Below are 18,221 nucleotides of genomic sequence, written 5' to 3'. Positions count from 1 at the left end.
GGCAAATTCGGCAAAGGCTTCCGTACAAATTAGGGAGTAGCGGACATTGACAGCACAATTTTTTAGCCATTTCTCTACAGTCTGTTTTGACATATTCTCATAGGATTATAATGATGATGATAATAATAATAACAATCTGATATATCAGGCGTAACCGGTTTTATATACAGAAAAGGAGAGAATAATAGTGATTATTAATTAACTTCATTAACAGAAAGAATTAGAAGCTTCTCCACAATTATGTCGTGGGAAGGACAAACTTTATGAGCCATGGATTCCATTATCCATCATTATTCAGCCCTCACTGGTCCAGAATATAAAGTAGTCATGTACTGTCAGATGTAAAAATTATAGCAAACTATTATTTGTTCCAAGTCATAATATCATGGGTATTAAGCTCTACAAAATTTAAATAATACCACCTCTAGGCACCCCTGCTAGATCAGTGTCTATAGAACATATGAGCTCCTGTTTTGCATCGTGTTTGATGAATTGTATAATGTACTATACAATTCTTGTTACTGGATTTAAAGAGAATCTGTTAAAAAAAATTGATTTACATACCTTGTAAAAATCTCTGAGTCCCCCTGATTCTGACATTTTTTTCCGTTTTGTTGTAAGTTACTCCATTGCAGAGATATTCACATTTGTTGCCTTTGGAGCACAATACGTGAAATCTCTGCTTCCAGTGCAACTGGGCGTTTCTTCAGTCTTCTTTCACCACTCTCTCCCAGATGCCGAAAATCACAGGTCGGCAGTGTCTGATACTACAAGATCAGCTGTCTAACTGTGATTAACAGTGTCTGGAAGGGAGGGATGACATCGCATTTTTACTGAGAAGAATCTGAGGAAAGACATGGTTGAACTATAAGCAGAGATTTCACATACTGTGCTCCAAAATTAACAAATGTTAATATCTCTGCAATGGAGCAACGCAGAACAAAACGGAAAAAAGCAGTGGAATCAGGGGAACTCAGTGATTGTTACAAGGCATTTACCTTGATTTTATCGAGAAAGTGACTAATTCTTAATGTGTGTGGATAGCAGAATCTAAGGAAACACATGGTTGAACTATAAGCAGAGATTTCACATACTGTGCTCCAAAAATTAGAAATGTGAATATCTCTGCAAAGGAGCGACGCAGCACAAAATGGAAAAAAGCAGTGGACTCAGCTGAGCTCAGAGATTTTTAGAAGGTATTTACCTCGATTTTATCGAGAAAGTGACTGATTCTTAATGTGTGGAAAGCAAAATCTGAGGAAACACACGGTTGAACTATAAGCAGAGATTTCACATACTGTGCTCCAAAACTTAGAAATGTGAAGGCCTACGCTATGAATCGTTTGTAATATTATAATATAATAATAAGATGATCCGTCCTCATATATAATCCTTATACTGTTTCGCCACGTATACTTAACTGAAATGTTGAAGGAATGTATCAGCAAACAAACCATGTTTGGGGTCAAAGTAGAACAGATACGGAAACCGGTTAGAATAAGTCTTTAGTAACTGACATTCTTACATAGACTCTCGTCAACGTCTAGAGCCACTTGAATGTTTTGCCAACGAATGTTGCTAAGACTGTTCAAACAAGGAATGAACTATGTCCAAGCTAGCTGGTTGGTTGATAGATAACGTGGATGTACTGAGTAAGATATGTATATATATATATATATATATATATATATATATATTGTGAGACTGTGACCGGGGTTATCTATGACGGCCGGTATGTCTCGCCCCGGTTGTGCTCACTCCATGATAGAAAGTAAATCCACTCTAGGGTTAATGCTGTTTCCCTACAGGCTGAAGGAAGGGTTAAATGGAAACAGGAACAAGGGCAGGTGTGCCGTGTGTGAGGGAGTGAACAGAACTCCCTGAGCTCTCTGCTGGAGAGGCACATGTATATTGTTGTGGACTTTTGTTTGGATATTAAACCGTGTGCTGTGAACCTTAATGCCTGGATCCCGTGTCTTCTGCTGCGCAGCCGACCGTGCTACCTCACATATGGTGGAGAATCGGCGGGCATGCCAGCCGGTGAGGTGTAGCATCCATCCCTGGTGACCCAGTAGCACATGTCCTGGATTCGAGCGGCTATACTACAGCCCAAACCCGGCGACGCCATGGAGGACATACTACAGCAGCTGGCTCAGGCTAATGCACAGCTACAAGAGGCCAATGCACAGCAGCAACAGACCAATGCACACCTGCTCCGGGCGTTGGAACGTCAGCAGCAATCCTTGCAAGTGCAGGACAAAAGGCACCAAGAACAGCTGGTTCAGGCCAATGCACGTCAGCAGCAAGCCTTGCAATTGCAGGAACAAAGACATCAAGAACAGATGGTTCTCCTGGCCAAGTCGATCCGTGCCGGACCGGCAGCAACAACCCCGGGACCGGGTGACGACGGCAGCGTCCGGAAAGCGGTGAGACAAGCGTTGCAAAAGATGACCCCGGGGGATGATGTGGAAGCGTTCCTGGCGGTGTTTGAGCGGGTGGCCGAGCGGGAAAAGCTGCCGACCCCCCAGTGGGCTGAGGTATTGTCGCCCTATCTGACGGGGGAGCCCCAAAAAGCGTACCTGGACCTCTGTACCGAGGACGCCATAGAATATGCGACTTTGAAAGCCGAAATACTGGCTCGGTTGGGGGTGAATACCTATGTACGAGCTCAGCGGGTAAATCAGTGGTTCTATGAGGAAGCCAAACCCGTACGCTCCCAGGTCTATGACTTGTTGCATCTCGTAAAAAAGTGGTTACAGCCTGATACTCTGAGCCCGGCGCAAATGGTGGAAAGGGTAGTAGTTGATCGTTTTGTGCGCACTTTACCCGTCACCATTCAACGGTGGGTAGGACAGGGCGACCCGAGTACCCTGGACCAATTAGTGTCCCTGGTAGAGCGGCATGTGGCTACGCAGGACTTGATACGGGACACTGAGACTTTGCGTACCGCCCGTCGGTCCGGCCCCTCCAAGCCTAGGGCCAAGGACCCACCGCTGACAACGGTGTAGGAGTCCCCTACCGTCCCGTCAGAGGCCGCGCCCGCCATTCCTGAGGTCCAGAAGGTTCTGTACCCTAAACGACAACCCGTCAAGGGGGTTTCCGTCCCCATTAGATGTTGGCGATGCCAGCGGGTGGGACATATGGAAGCCCAGTGTCCACTCACTACGGAGCCAATGGATTGTGGGGTTACCCGGCGGGGTTCAATGTATGCTCAGGTGGTGTGTACCGCTGACCTGGTCTCCCCAAAGACGGAGCCCCACTTGTGCCAAATACAGGTGAATGGATGTCCGGTTACAGGATTGTTGGATTCCGGGAGCTTAGTGACCCTTGTGCGATCCACCTTGAGGGCTAAAGTAAAGGCCACCGGACGTACCGTGGGGGTGGTTTGCATACATGGGGACCGCCGAGACTATCCCACGGGGATTGTCACCATCACAGCACCTTGCGGTCAGGTGCAACATGAGGTGGGACTTCTTAACACTCTTCCTTATGACGTGATCCTAGGAAGGGATCTGCCCTATTTTTGGACTTTATGGAGGGGACCCCCTAAGTCCCCTCAGATATTGGTCAGTCCGGGACCTGAGCCCTATAATCCTGAATCCGGGACGCCTGCCGTAGGGGTCACCATGATAGGGACAGAGTGTGAACCCGATAGGTCACCCCTAGAGGTATTGGCAGGAGAGGCTGAAATGGTCGAGCCCATCTCGGAGTTGGAGGCGTCCCCGGATACGTTTGGGACAGCCCAACTCCAGGACCCTACGTTAATACATGCCCGGAGTCGGGTGACAGCAGTTGACGGGGTGGCACAGCTGCCCGGTGCCCAGGTAAGGTACCCCCATTTCGCTCTTAAGCAAGATTTACTCTACCGGGTAGATGAAATACGGGGCGTGGGGGTAGAACAGTTGGTGGTGCCCCAGCCGTATCGCCGGCGGGTCCTCGACTTGGCTCATAAACACCTGATGAGTGGCCACCTAGGGGTCAAGAAAACGCAGGAGCGAATATTGCAAAGGTTCTATTGGCCCGGGGTTTTTGGAGAGGTAAAACGGTTCTGCGAAACCTGCCCGGAGTGTCAGCTTACCGCACCCCTGACCCATTTTCGCAGTCCGTTGGTACCGTTACCCATTATAGAAGTCCCTTTTGAACGGATAGGCATGGATCTGGTGGGGCCCCTCGTAAAGTCCGCTCGAGGGCACCAACACATCCTAGTGATCGTTGACTATGCCACCCGGTATCCAGAGGCGATACCTCTCAGACATACTGCGGCGAAGCTTATAGCTCGGGAGTTGTTTGCTGTGTTCTGCCGGGTGGGGTTGCCCAAGGAGATCCTTACGGATCAAGGGACCCCATTCATGTCTAAAGTGACCAAAGAGCTATGCCGGCTACTCCAGATCAAGCAGTTACGTACGTCTGTGTATCATCCTCAAACGGACGGTTTAGTCGAGCGTTTCAATAAAACCCTGAAAACCATGCTCAAAAGGGTGATTTCAAAAGACGGGAAAGACTGGGATATGATGCTTCCCTATTTGATGTTTGCCATCCGTGAGGTGCCACAGGCATCCACGGGGTTTTCGCCTTTTGAATTGTTATACGGGCGACATCCCCGGGGATTGTTGGACCTGGCAAAGGAAACATGGGAGCAAGAGCCCACCCCCCATAAAAGTGTGATTGAACACATTTTGGGTATGCAGAACTGCATAAGCGCGGTCATGCCAATTGTGAAGGAGCATTTACAGGAGGCTCAGGCCGCGCAAAGCGGCCGCTACAATAGACAAGCCACCGTGCGGACCTTTAAACCCGGGGATCGGGTGTTGGTTTTAATCCCCACGGCGGAGAGTAAATTCCTGGCTCAGTGGCAAGGCCCCTACGAGATAAAGGAAAGAGTCGGGGTGGTTAACTATAAAGTATTGCAGCCCGGTAGGCGGAAACCTGAACAAATATACCATGTCAACCTATTAAAACCTTGGCAGGAACGGGAAAGCCTGATGGCTGTTTTTTCCCCATCTCCCTCCTCTTCGGGTCGTTCACCTCCGGCTCCAGCGACCTCCGGAGAGGACGAACCGGAAGTAAGGATTGGAGAAGCCCTCACCAAGACTCAGAGGCGAGAGGCCAGACGGTTGGTTCAGCAGAACCCCGATGTCTTCTCCGAGCTACCCGGTAGGACCAGTCTGATACGACATGATATTGTCACCGAGCCCCACCTGAAGGTACGCCTGAAGTCATACCGGGTACCGGAGGCTCGACGACAAGCCATATCGGAGGAAGTAAAGACAATGTTACGCCTGGGGGTCATCGAAAAATCCCGGAGTGAATGGGCTAGTCCGATTGTCCTAATACCAAAACCCGATGGCTCCTTAAGGTTCTGCAATGACTTTAGGAGATTGAACGAAATATCCAAGTTCGATCTCTACCCCATGCCCCGGGTGGATGAGCTGATTGATAGGCTGGGACAGGCGCGATATTTTACCACGCTCGACCTGACCAAGGGGTACTGGCAGGTGCCACTGACGGAGTCCGCCAAGGAGAAAACCGCTTTTGTTACACCGGAGGGTCTCTTCCACTATGTTGTCTTGCCTTTTGGGTTACATGGCGCTCCGGCCACGTTCCAGAGGTTGATGGACTTAGTGCTGGAACCCCACCAGGCGTATGCATCAGCGTACCTTGATGATATCATTATTTACAGCTCCGATTGGCAGACCCACTTGGAACAGGTACAAGCGGTGGTGGACGCGCTTCGAACAGCCGGATTGACAGCCAATCCCAAGAAATGTGCGTTGGGACTCACGGAAGCCCGCTACTTGGGCTACGTGATAGGCCAAGGAGTGATTAAGCCCCAAATTAACAAGGTTGAGGCAATCCAGAAGTGGCCTAGACCCCTGACCACGAAGCAGGTTAGGGCCTTCCTGAGTATCGTGGGGTACTACAGGAGGTTTGTAAAGGATTTTGCGGGACTATCAGCCCCCTTGACGGACCTTCTCAAAGGCAAGAAGTCCGTCATGATGCGCTGGACTCCGCAGGCCGAGGACTCCTTCCGGGCCCTGAAGGGGGTCCTGTGCGGACAGCCCGTTCTCGTACACCCTGATTTCCGGAAGGAGTTCATAGTACAGACTGACGCCTCAGAGGTCGGCCTGGGGGCAGTGTTGTCTCAGGTGGTTCAGGGGGAGGAACACCCCATCACCTTCTTAAGTAGGAAGCTCACCCCTCCCGAGCGGAATTATAGCGTAGTGGAGAAGGAGTGCCTGGCGATCAAGTGGGCCTTGGAGTCCCTGCGCTATTACCTGCTGGGACGGCAGTTTCGCTTGGTGACGGATCACTCTCCACTGGTCTGGATGAGGTCCGCCAAGGAACGGAATGCCCGGGTTACCAGGTGGTTCCTCTCTCTGCAGAACTTCCGGTTTACGGTTGAACACCGGGCCGGTAGGTTGCAGGGCAACGCCGATGCCTTGTCCCGCGGCCTGTGTTTGATGGCGGGAGTTCAACCCCGCACGCTTGAACTGAGGGGAGGGGTATGTGAGACTGTGACCGGGGTTATCTATGACGGCCGGTATGTCTCGCCCCGGTTGTGCTCACTCCATGATAGAAAGTAAATCCACTCTAGGGTTAATGCTGTTTCCCTACAGGCTGAAGGAAGGGTTAAATGGAAACAGGAACAAGGGCAGGTGTGCCGGGTGTGAGGGAGTGAACAGAACTCCCTGAGCTCTCTGCTGGAGAGGCACATGTATATTGTTGTGGACTTTTGTTTGGACATTAAACCGTGTGCTGTGAACCTTAATGCCTGGATCCCGTGTCTTCTGCTGCGCAGCCGACCGTGCTAACTCACAATATGTATATGCTATGTTTTGAATACAAGGGTTAGAAGAACTCCATTGTGCTTCTCCTAACTAGAGATATGTCTCTGTGTGGTCATTTTCTGGTTTATATACATCTGTGCAGATCTAATTCGGAATCCTCCTCCGAGACCCTGAGAGACCCCCTAGAGGTCTCCCCCAACATGAATATCTCTGTAAGGCCCCTTTCACACGTCAGTGATTCTGGTACGTTTGTGCTTTTTTTTAAACGTACCAGAATCACTGACATACGCAGACCCATTATAATCAATGGGTCTGCTCACACGTCAGTGATTTTTCACTGCACGTGTCTCCGTGCGGCGTACCCGCGTGTGCGTGATTGCCGCACGGAGACATGTCCATTTTTTTCTGGCATCACTGATGTCCCACGGACCACGCAGTGGTGTGGTCCGTGAAACACGTGCCAGAAAAAAACGTGCTTCTAAAATAAAAAACATTTTTACTCACCCAGCTTCAGCCGCACTCTCTGCAGCCTGTTCTCCCTGCTGCTTCTGAGCCGGCTCATTACTGTCGCGCATATTCATGATGCACGACACAGCCGACCCGGAAGCAGCTGCTGCGGGGGTCAGCGCCGGCCGGATGCTGCACCGCAGGAGCGATCAGCACCATGGAGAGCGGGAGCGCGCACAGGTGAGTTAATCTCTAAGTGCAATCACGGGCCACAGAGAACGGAGCCCAGATTGCACTTAGACAACCCACGTGTGCCGTGATTCACGGCACACGGAGGGACATGTGCATGTTTTACACGCCAGTGAAAAACGTCAGTGTTTTTCACTGACGTGTGAAACGGGCCTAAAGGAGCAATGCAGCACAAAACAGAAAAAAGCTGTAGAATCAGGGCAACTCAGAGATTTTTTCAAGGTATTTACCTCGATTTTTTCAAGAAAGTGACTGATCCTTGAAGTGTGTGGCAAGCATAAGCATCTGCTACTGAGCACTACCAGTAGCAAAAATTAATAGCGTTCTCTTAGTTTCGGAAATCACTGTCTGCTTATTTTTCAGGAACAGCACTTTTCTTATCAATATGCTGTGTCTGGTATTGTAGCATATGTCCATTTAAAAGGAGTCTGCCAGAGTAAAATGACTTTTCAAGCCTGGTGCACTCTTGATGTGGCCAAATAGTTTTGTGCCCCTTCTCACCTACTTGTTTTCCACCTATTTCATACCCTCTCTTCCTCAATTGTCAGCTGTGAAGTTCAACTCCTTAATGACCTAGGACATACAGTTAGGTCCAGAAATATTTGGACAGTGACACAAGTTTTGTTATTTTAGCTGTTTACAAAAACATGTTCAGAAATACAATTATATATATAATATGGGCTGAAAGTGCACACTCCCAGCTGCAATATGAGAGTTTTCACATCCAAATCGGAGAAAGGGTTTAGGAATCATAGCTCTGTAATGCATAGCCTCCTCTTTTTCAAGGGACCAAAAGTAATTGGACAAGGGACTCTAAGGGCTGCAATTAACTCTGAAGGCGTCTCCCTCGTTAACCTGTAATCAATGAAGTAGTTAAAAGGTCTGGGGTTGATTACAGGTGTGTGGTTTTGCATTTGGAAGCTGTTGCTGTGACCAGACAACATGCGGTCTAAGGAACTCTCAATTGAGGTGAAGCAGAACATCCTGAGGCTGAAAAAAAAGAAAAAATCCATCAGAGAGATAGCAGACATGCTTGGAGTAGCAAAATCAACAGTCGGGTACATTCTGAGAAAAAAGGAATCGACTGGTGAGTTTGGGAACTCAAAAAGGCCTGGGCGTCCACGGATGACAACAGTGGTGGATGATCGCCGCATACTTTCTTTGGTGAAGAAGAACCCGTTCACAACATCAACTGAAGTCCAGAACACTCTCAGTGAAGTAGGTGTATCTGTCTCTAAGTCAACAGTAAAGAGAAGACTCCATGAAAGTAAATACAAAGGGTTCACATCTAGATGCAAACCATTCATCAATTCCAAAAATAGACAGGCCAGAGTTAAATTTGCTGAAAAACACCTCATGAAGCCAGCTCAGTTCTGGAAAAGTATTCTATGGACAGATGAGACAAAGATCAACCTGTACCAGAATGATGGGAAGAAAAAAGTTTGGAGAAGAAAGGGAACGGCACATGATCCAAGGCACACCACATCCTCTGTAAAACATGGTGGAGGCAACGTGATGGCATGGGCATGCATGGCTTTCAATGGCACTGGGTCACTTGTGTTTATTGATGACATAACAGCAGACAAGAGTAGCCGGATGAATTCTGAAGTGTACCGGGATATACTTTCAGCCCAGATTCAGCCAAATGCCGCAAAGTTGATCGGACGGCGCTTCATAGTACAGATGGACAATGACCCCAAGCATACAGCCAAAGCTACCCAGGAGTTCCTGAGTGCAAAAAAGTGGAACATTCTGCAATGGCCAAGTCAATCACCAGATCTTAACCCAATTGAGCATGCATTTCACTTGCTCAAATCCAGACTTAAGACGGAAAGACCCACAAACAAGCAAGACCTGAAGGCTGCGGCTGTAAAGGCCTGGCTAAGCATTAAGAAGGAGGAAACCCAGCGTTTGGTGATGTCCATGGGTTCCAGACTTAAGGCAGTGATTGCCTCCAAAGGATTCGCAACAAAATATTGAAAATAAAAATATTTTGTTTGGGTTTGGTTTATTTGACCAATTACTTTTGACCTCCTAAAATGTGGAGTGTTTGTAAAGAAATGTGACAATTCCTACAATTTCTATCAGATATTTTTGTTCAAACCTTCAAATTAAACGTTACAATCTGCACTTGAATTCTGTTGTAGAGATTTCATTTCAAATCCAATGTGGTGGCATGCAGAGCCCAACTCGCGAAAATTGTGTCACTGTCCAAATATTTCTGGACCTAACTGTATATATATATATATATATATATATATATATATATATATATATATATATATATATATATATATACACGTCCTAGGCCATCTCCCTCCCTTTGATGTGGGCTCAACCAGTGAGCCCACATCTTTCCCCACACGTCAGCTAATCTGATAAGCCACCATGTGCAGCTAAGAGGCATGGGTGGATCGGAGAGCCACCCATGCCTGTTAAACCTTTAGATTGTGTTGTCAAACTCTGCCAGCGCGATCTAACGGGATTATGGGAGATTAAATAAATCTAAGATGCAAAAACAGATACCACCAAAGCATAAGAGTGGCATAGTTTCTCAAATATCAGTACACCTTTTTTCTAATTTAATCAGGTAGTTAGGGGAAATGCCTCATGCTGGTCAACTGTTGGTAGAATGATCATACTATGGAAATTATATACTTGTATACTGTTTTTGAAGTTTAATTATTACCTATTTGAAGACCTGGTGTCTTGGTTGTGGACTTTCAGGTATTAATATTTAAGTTTTGATGTCCTCAAGAAAATATTTTGTCTTTGTTATATTACTAACGTTAGACAATGTTTCTACTCCACAGCCAACTTTTCACACAAATTGTAGATGCAAGTCGGATAAGACATGATACTGCTCTATAGACATTTGCTTATTCCTTGGATGGTGGACAAAACCACAAGGATGGAAGGAGCAATTATAGGGCCCAGCAAGTTAGGAACCCATCTCCTACCAGAAGACTTGGCGCTAATAATCTTTGTTATTGATAGAAGAGGGTGGAAGAGTCAAAGAACAACTAATAAATCAAGGACGTGAGGCAAGGTCTCAGGACGATGAGTAGAGATCAAGACCTTCTACTCTACAGCCAACTTTTCACACAAATCATTGATGCAAGTCGGACAAGACATGATATTGCTCTATAGACATTTGCTTATTCCTTGGATGGTGGACAAAACTACAAAGATGGAAGGAGCAATTATTGGGCCCAGCAAGTAAGGAATCCATCATTAAACAGAAGAATTAGCGTTAATAATCTTTTTTTGTTGATAGAAGAGGGTGGAAGGGGCAAAGGACAACTGGTAAATTGTAGAATAGAGATCAAGATATTACATTTTTTTAATGTGTGAACTCATTAGCAGAGGTTTTCATGATGGAAAAGTCTAAATTCAGTGTAATCTTTGTAACTTTTAATGCCCTTGTCTAACTATCATAGGTGCTTAATATAGAGTTGTTGCGAATCGCTTTGCGAGACCCAGTTCCTTGGCCATGCCATTAATCTTGGGTCGGACAGGTGTCATGAGAACCACCTCTTACGTAACAGCATCTGCGTTTCTTATTTGGTTAGCCTGCCTGGAGTCACGTCACAGGCTTGCAAATTGTCTCTTCAGTGACGAAGTTGACAAACTCTAGTGCCACCTATTGGAGGTAACAATCCTAAAAGTCAAAAGTGACCCTTTAACGAGCCTTGTCAAATGACTTAGGATTTATGCCAGATCAGAACCTCAATTTGGAGTCATGGTGTTTCAGGATGGTTGTCGCTCGTCAGTGGAAAGTATGAGATCTGATTTAGCTGTATGAGAGGCTATGATAGTGTTTAATGGGAACGCTATTCTCCTTGCGGAGACTGACACACTAAACAGCATGCCAGTGGTGAGGAGACTATAACACTAGAACTACTGGACTCGTGACACCTATATAGAAATACATGGTGCAAAGTAGTCAAAATGACTACCTCAGTAGTTCTAGTGTTAAGCCATAATGCGCCTCTGGAAAATATGCAAATTTTCTCAGTGATGAAGTAGATGAACTCTAGTACCACCTACTGGAAGTATCAATCCTGAAAGTCAAAAGTGACTTTTTAATGAGCCTTGTCATATGACTTAGGTTTGGCATTCTAATGAAAAGAAAGCCACGGATGCCAAGAGGTAGGAGGTGACTGTAACGGCTCACATACAGTGGTCACAGATTACTGAAGAGGTCTATGGACTGAGTCTCTTGAATCAACCGATTTTAATGCTTAATATTTTAAAAATACATAGGTTACTTGAGTTCAAGCTATTATCTTAAAGGAAACCTGTCACCAGTTTTTTGCCCTATAAGCTGCGGCCACCACCAGTGGGCTAATATACAGTACTCTAACATGCTGTATATAAAAGCCCAGGCCGCTGTGTAGAACATAAAAACCACTTTATAATACTCACCTTAACCAGTCGCTGTGGTGGATGTGGCTCAAATGGGCATCTTCATCCTCTGGTGCCGGCGCCTCCTCTTTCGGCCATCTTCGTCCTCCGTCTTCTGAAGCCGCGGTGCATGACGCGTCCGACGTCATACACACTCGCCGGCATTCAGGTCCTGACCACGCGCACTTTGATCTGCCCTGAGTAGGGCAGATCAAAGTATTGTACTGCACATGCGCGGGACCGGTGAGTGTTTATCACGTAGACGTGTCATGCACAGAGGCTTCAGAAGGAAAACGAAGATGGCCGAAAGAGGAGGCGCCGGCACCAGAGGATGAAGACGCCCATTTGAGACACATCCACAGCAGAGCGACCGGTTTAGGTAAGTATTATAAAGTGTTTTTTATGTTCTACACAGCGGCCTGGGCTCTTATATTCAGCATGTTAGAATGCTGTATATAAGAGCCCGGTGGTGGTGGCCGCACCTTAAAGGGCAAAAAACTGGTGACAGGTTCCCTTTAACATTTTGATTCAAAGGAAGGCAAAACCACAAGAGGAACATGCTAGTTACCCCATATTAGGGGAAAAATTAATCCCGCCTTCAGATATCGCAATCAGACTAGATCTCCAGATCAATGTAACATCACAGAAAGTCAAAATAAATGAACAACCTACCTGTAATATGATAGCTCACTTGACGGTTTATATCGGATGTGTCTTCATCCCAAGTACTAAGTATTCCAACCACCTCTCCTGGGGCATCACTCTCCTTCACAAATCCTTTATAGGTTTGTTGTTCGAAGATGGGTCCATTGTCATTGATGTCTGTGACCGTCACGGAGACAATGGCAGAAGTAGAGAGAGACAATGTTTCTCCAAGGTCGGCTGCTACAACGGTGAACGAATATGTAGGATTCCTCTCGTGGTCTAATTCTTTGAGTGTACTTATCCAGCCAGTATTCGAATCAATGGTGAATGTTTCTAAGATTTTGTCCTCATCCCTTTCAGAAAGAAGACTGTAAGTGACTTGCCCATTGGCGCCCCAATCTGCATCGACAGCTTTCACTTGGATAACACTGGTACCCATTGCCATACCCTCCATGATCACGGCATCATAGTGTGTGGAGTCAAATAATGGCTTGTTGTCATTCAAATCTAAGATCCTAATTTCTACGTCAACAGTAATTAAGATGTCAACGTTATCCAGAGGGACAGAGGCAGCCACTTTGAAATGAAAAACAGGTATAGATTCATGGTCAACTTTTTTGTCCAATTTTAACACTCCGGTGTCCTTATCGATGACAAAAATGTTATCCTTGTTATTTTCAGAATATTCACCATTGACTATGCTGTATAAAGCATCTTGAATGGGTTTAATAAGGAATGAGTCTATTATAGTGCCAATCAATGTATCTTCCGGGACGGAGAATGTATATTGAAGTTGGGCAAAGGTAGGCAGGACAGTATCTGAGGGCACAACATGTATATATACAGGAATAAGAGAGTGCTTCATGGGAATGCCTCCATCCACTGCTTTTACAAAAAATGACAGGACTGTATTTTTTAGCTGGTTAAAGTTGCCTTTTGTCACCATCCAACCATTGTCAGGGTCAATTTCCAAAAGATCTGCTACTGAAACAGAAGCCTCGCTGTAGAGTGAGTAGGTAATTCGAGAGTTGGCACCATCGTCTTCATCGAAGGCTTGAACCTGAGTGACGAGATGACCCTTCTCAACATCAGCCTTGACACTTGCCCGATATTCTGTGGCTTTAAATTGTGGAGCATTGTCATTTTCATCCACCACTAATACTTGAACGGTGCAGAAAGCTGCTCGACCACCACCGTCCAAAGCTCTAAGGAATATATGAATGTCCCTCTCCAGTGGATTCTCTCGATCAAGCTTTTCAGTGGTAACAATCTGTCCCAACGTGTCAATAAAAAATCGGTTTTTGGCCAAATCATTTATTATTGTGTAGGTGACCTGTCCATATAAGCCTGAATCGCCATCTGTTGCTTTGACATAAATGACCTTTGTACCCACAGGGGCATTTTCTCTAACTTCAGTCACATAGACGCTTTGTGCGAAAACAGGGCTAAAAAGATTGGCCCCAAGGATCTTCACATGGACCTGCGCAGTACTGGTGAATAGGCCATCAGACACAGAGATATTTAAGCTATGCATTGGCTCCATTCGTTGCTTACGATGATTAGAAAGGGTTATGACACCACTCTTTCCATCCATGAAAAAGTTCATACGGTCATTTCCAGACAAAATGCTGTACTCCAATCTATCTACGTCTGTACTATCTGCGTCAGAAGCTTGGACACAGGTCACAAAATGCCCTCTAGGAGCCAACTCGCTCACATATGACTCATAGATCAACTGATTGAAAACTGGAGGGTTGTCATTTAAGTCTGTAATATAGATGGTAACAAGGACTTCGCTACTTAGAGATGGAAATCCATTATCTGTCGCCCTAATTTTGAGGACACTTTGCTGGGAAACCTCATGGTCCAACAGTCGAGCTGTAAGTATTAAACCACTGGTACTGTCTATGTGGAACGAATCAGTGTTGTTAAGAATGTCCTGAACAATTTGATACCTTATGACTTTATTATTGTCGGAGTCGGCATCTACAGCAACTACTTGTAGGACTGGTGTCCCAATAAGGGAGCTTTCCGATAAGGTGGCATTGTAGGACGGAAACTGGAAAATAGGTGGGTTATCATTGACGTCGTTGATGCCGATATCCACGATGACTTCAGCCCGCGCACTGGTGAGCGAATCACTTGCACGTATGGTCAACTTAAAGGAAGGATTTGTTTCAAAATCTAATGGGCTTACTACACTTAAAACCCCTGTGTCAAAATCAATGTTAAATTGGTTATAGGGATCGCCATCAACAATGGTGTAAATGATCCCTTGGCCTTCTGGACTTGTCGCATTAATACTCAAAATTGGTGTATGCATCTCAACGTCTTCATTCACGGAAGCTGTGTAAAAAGCTTTGTCAAATACCGGCATGGCTTTGTTGACGATGGTGACCGGGAGCTCAACCGAAGCGGACAATAAAGGATCACCACGGTCTTTGGCAATGATAACTAACATGTACTCTATGTTTGAGAGATCCGAGTCAAAGGACATTTTTAAGGTAACACTTCCATTTTGCTTGTTGATTTCAAAATGGCCATAATCATCTTCCAAGAAAAACGAGAGTTCACCATTTTTACCTTTGTCTTTATCTATCGCAGTTACTTTATATATCAAAGTCCCCGGCTCAGCATCAACCTGAACAGCAGCATAGTATGGAAGACCTACGAAGACAGGAGCATTGTCATTTATATCTTCGATGTTGACCTTAACAACGACTCGGGCCACGCGAAGGTTGTCTAACTCCCTACTCGCTTCTACTACCAATTCGTAGATCTCCTCTTCTTCTCTGTCAAAAGAAATCCCTGTGGTCTGAATAACTCCAGAGGTAGACTTAATTCTGAACTTATTTCCAGGGTTTAGTATAGTATATTTTAGAGGCTCGTTCAAACGGTGGCCCACAGCATTCACAACGGCAATCTTTGTGATATTGGTGGTGTTTTCCGCTATAGAAGCAGAGTAAAAATCTTGGGTAAAGTAGAGACCGCTGTCCATAGCTTCTTTTACCAGTATAGTCACAATGGCAGTACTATAAAATTTTCCATCTGATACTTTAACCATGAGCATATAATGATCTTTAGATAGACTGCTGTTTTTTACCGTAATGACCCCACTGCTCGAATCGATTATGAAATGGTTGAGGTTTCCCTCCGTTAATGAGTAACTCAACTCTGGAGGTATTGCTAAATCTGGATCTCGGGCGCTAACTTGCAGAACTTCTACACCTACATAAGTTGGTAAGAGTAAAGTTGTTTCAAAAACAGCTTCAGTGAATACTGGAGGGTTGTCGTTGACATCACTTACTTCGATAGAAACTTCAACTGGATTTTCGGCAGTAAGTTGGGGACTTCCACTATCCCTAACATGTACATGGAAATGGAAGAAGGCTATGGTTTCATGGTCCAAGTAAGCTATAGTTCGAATGGCACCGGTACTGGAATCCACCGTAAAATACTTTTTGGCTGTAGACTCAACAATCTGGTAAACAAGCAAAGCATTCTGGTTGCTATCGGCGTCTGTGGCTCTTATCACTAATGGGTTTTTATCGGAGCTTCTAACAATGCTATTTATGGGGGCTGCTTCGCTGATCGTACCTACATACTGAGAACTGAGAAAAACTGGTGGGTTGTCATTTTGGTCAAGAATCTGGATGTTGATTGTAGCGTTAGAAGCCATGCCTGCCATATTTGTTGCCTGGACTATAAGCTGGTAGGAAGATAATCGTTCATAATCAAGTGGCTTCTGAGTTGTGAGGACTCCAGAGTATGGGTTGATAGAGAAAGCTCCTTCCATATTCCCAGATTTGATTTCGAAAACCAAAGTAGATTGACTTATGGCAGAAACCAGCACAACCGGCGTGCCGACCTCTACGTTCTCATGAACTTCAGCTTGATATTCCGTCTGGGTGAATTTGGGATTTGAATTATCTGACATGGATAAGGAGATTCGAACAATAGCAGCGGCAGTGAGTGGGGGGCTTCCTCGATCGGTGACCTTGACGGAGAGAACAAACTGACCCATTGTGGATAAGTCTGGCTCCTTCGACACAGTGATGATGCCCAGAACCGGTTCAATTTTGAACATGTTCCCGGTGTTGCCTAAAAATAAAAAAAAAAATAAACGCAATTAAACCAAGAAGTAAAAATAGTAGAAACAGATTGTAGAGTAGTTACAAACGTCAAACTGTACATGCTCGGCACGGCCTTACAACACAAGGTTACCCTGTAGAGAGATGAATTGCAGGCTACTGTATGTCACTGCTATTAGATGATGTGCCTAGTGAAGTGTGAAGGATCAGGTCACTACTGACAATTTATTCCGAGACAGGCCGAGTGCTTTATGATTTGCAATTACCGAGTACGGACATGTGTGTGTTTCATCTCAATAATACAAAAGGGCATTAAAAAAACGATTTAAAATCTCGTTCTTGTAATTTCTCCAGAATTCTAGGAATTTTTTTTCAAGGTTTTATCTCTTATTTATCATTTTTAACTTTTGTATTTTAGAAACATGCGAAGGCCAAAACTATAGGAAGCCAATTAATCTGTCAAGTGATGACAAAGACCGTAATTCTTATAGACATTTTTGATAAATCTGCCCCAATGAATGCAGGATTATAACCTGGGTAGACGTCGTAGATTTGATTCAAACAATGTTGCATTGAGGGAATATTTTTTCTCTCTCCTAACCGAATCTACCGTATAATACAGTCACGATTGTCTCTCTGCTAGTGACAGGTGTTTCCAGTTTGGGATCACTCCCAGTCTGTTTATATACCCTCTGCTACCAGCAGAGGGTGCCGGTTATTCTGTTTGCCATTTGGATGCTGAGCCAGGAGGTGGAAGGAGCTGCTGTAACCCTCTGCTGGAGTTGCTGGTGTGGCTGTAGTCTTGGTGCTGATAGCAGCATTTTGAGGAAATATACACACCCAGACCGTAATACTCCACACGCCCTAGGGGGGGGGGGGGGGTAGAAGGAATAACACATTGGGGTTTAAGCGGAAAAACAGACTTTTTGACCCTACACTCAGGGTAAAACTGAGGAGTGGGAAGGATATCCTCTCATTGACCCAGAAAAGAGGGTAAAATGGAGGATATGTACAAACACTGGTTGCAGTCCTCAATACGACCAGGGGAATGCGGATTTTTACACACTTGGGCATAGATGGATAAACCTCTATGTAGTGACCGCTAAGACCACACAAAAAACATGCCCCCATCCCACGGGAAACCACAAGCAGCCTAACATGAGGGGAGACACCCCTCACTTGCATGGGATCATCCAGGTAGACTGCTGCAGTCAGCAACAAGACTGTAGCCATACCAGAAATGTCAGCAGAGGGATTCAGCAGCTCCTTCCACCTCCTGGCTTAGCATCCAAATGACAAAGAGAATAACCGGCACCCTCTGCTGGTAGCAGAGGGTATATAAAGGGACTGGGAGTGGTCCCAAACCAGAAACACCTGAGCTGTTAATCGGCCTGCTTGCTGGCAAGGAATACTGACATTAACCCTACAAGTGATAAAAGAAAGGAAAACACATTTAAATAGCAGAGTCTCACAGGGGAAAGTGAGACTCGGACCCAAAAAACTGTCACTAGTTTCATATAGCAGAGAGACGACCGTGAAAAATACACTATCTTTGCCGGGAACATATTTCACCATTGATGACAGCATTAGACTT

The 18,221-nt window shown here is 45.5% G+C and overlaps 1 protein-coding gene across 5 annotated transcripts in view; it reads right to left on the bottom strand.

Moving 5' to 3' along the window:
* FAT3 (FAT atypical cadherin 3) overlaps positions 1-18,221 on the bottom strand; it is an 846,518-nt gene that overhangs the window by 137,783 nt on the left and 690,514 nt on the right. For all 5 annotated transcript variants that reach the window (XM_075337574.1, XM_075337573.1, XM_075337576.1 and 2 more), the window contains one exon: positions 12,564-16,637. In XM_075337574.1, coding sequence (XP_075193689.1) covers positions 12,564-16,637 — 4,074 coding nt within the window. The remainder of the gene's footprint in view (positions 1-12,563; positions 16,638-18,221) is intronic.

Source organism: Anomaloglossus baeobatrachus, chromosome 2 (genome assembly GCF_048569485.1).
Source record: "Anomaloglossus baeobatrachus isolate aAnoBae1 chromosome 2, aAnoBae1.hap1, whole genome shotgun sequence".
NCBI lineage: Eukaryota > Metazoa > Chordata > Amphibia > Anura > Aromobatidae > Anomaloglossus > Anomaloglossus baeobatrachus.
Note: the sequence above shows the minus strand (reverse complement) of the source record. Positions and strands in the feature narration are given on the sequence as shown.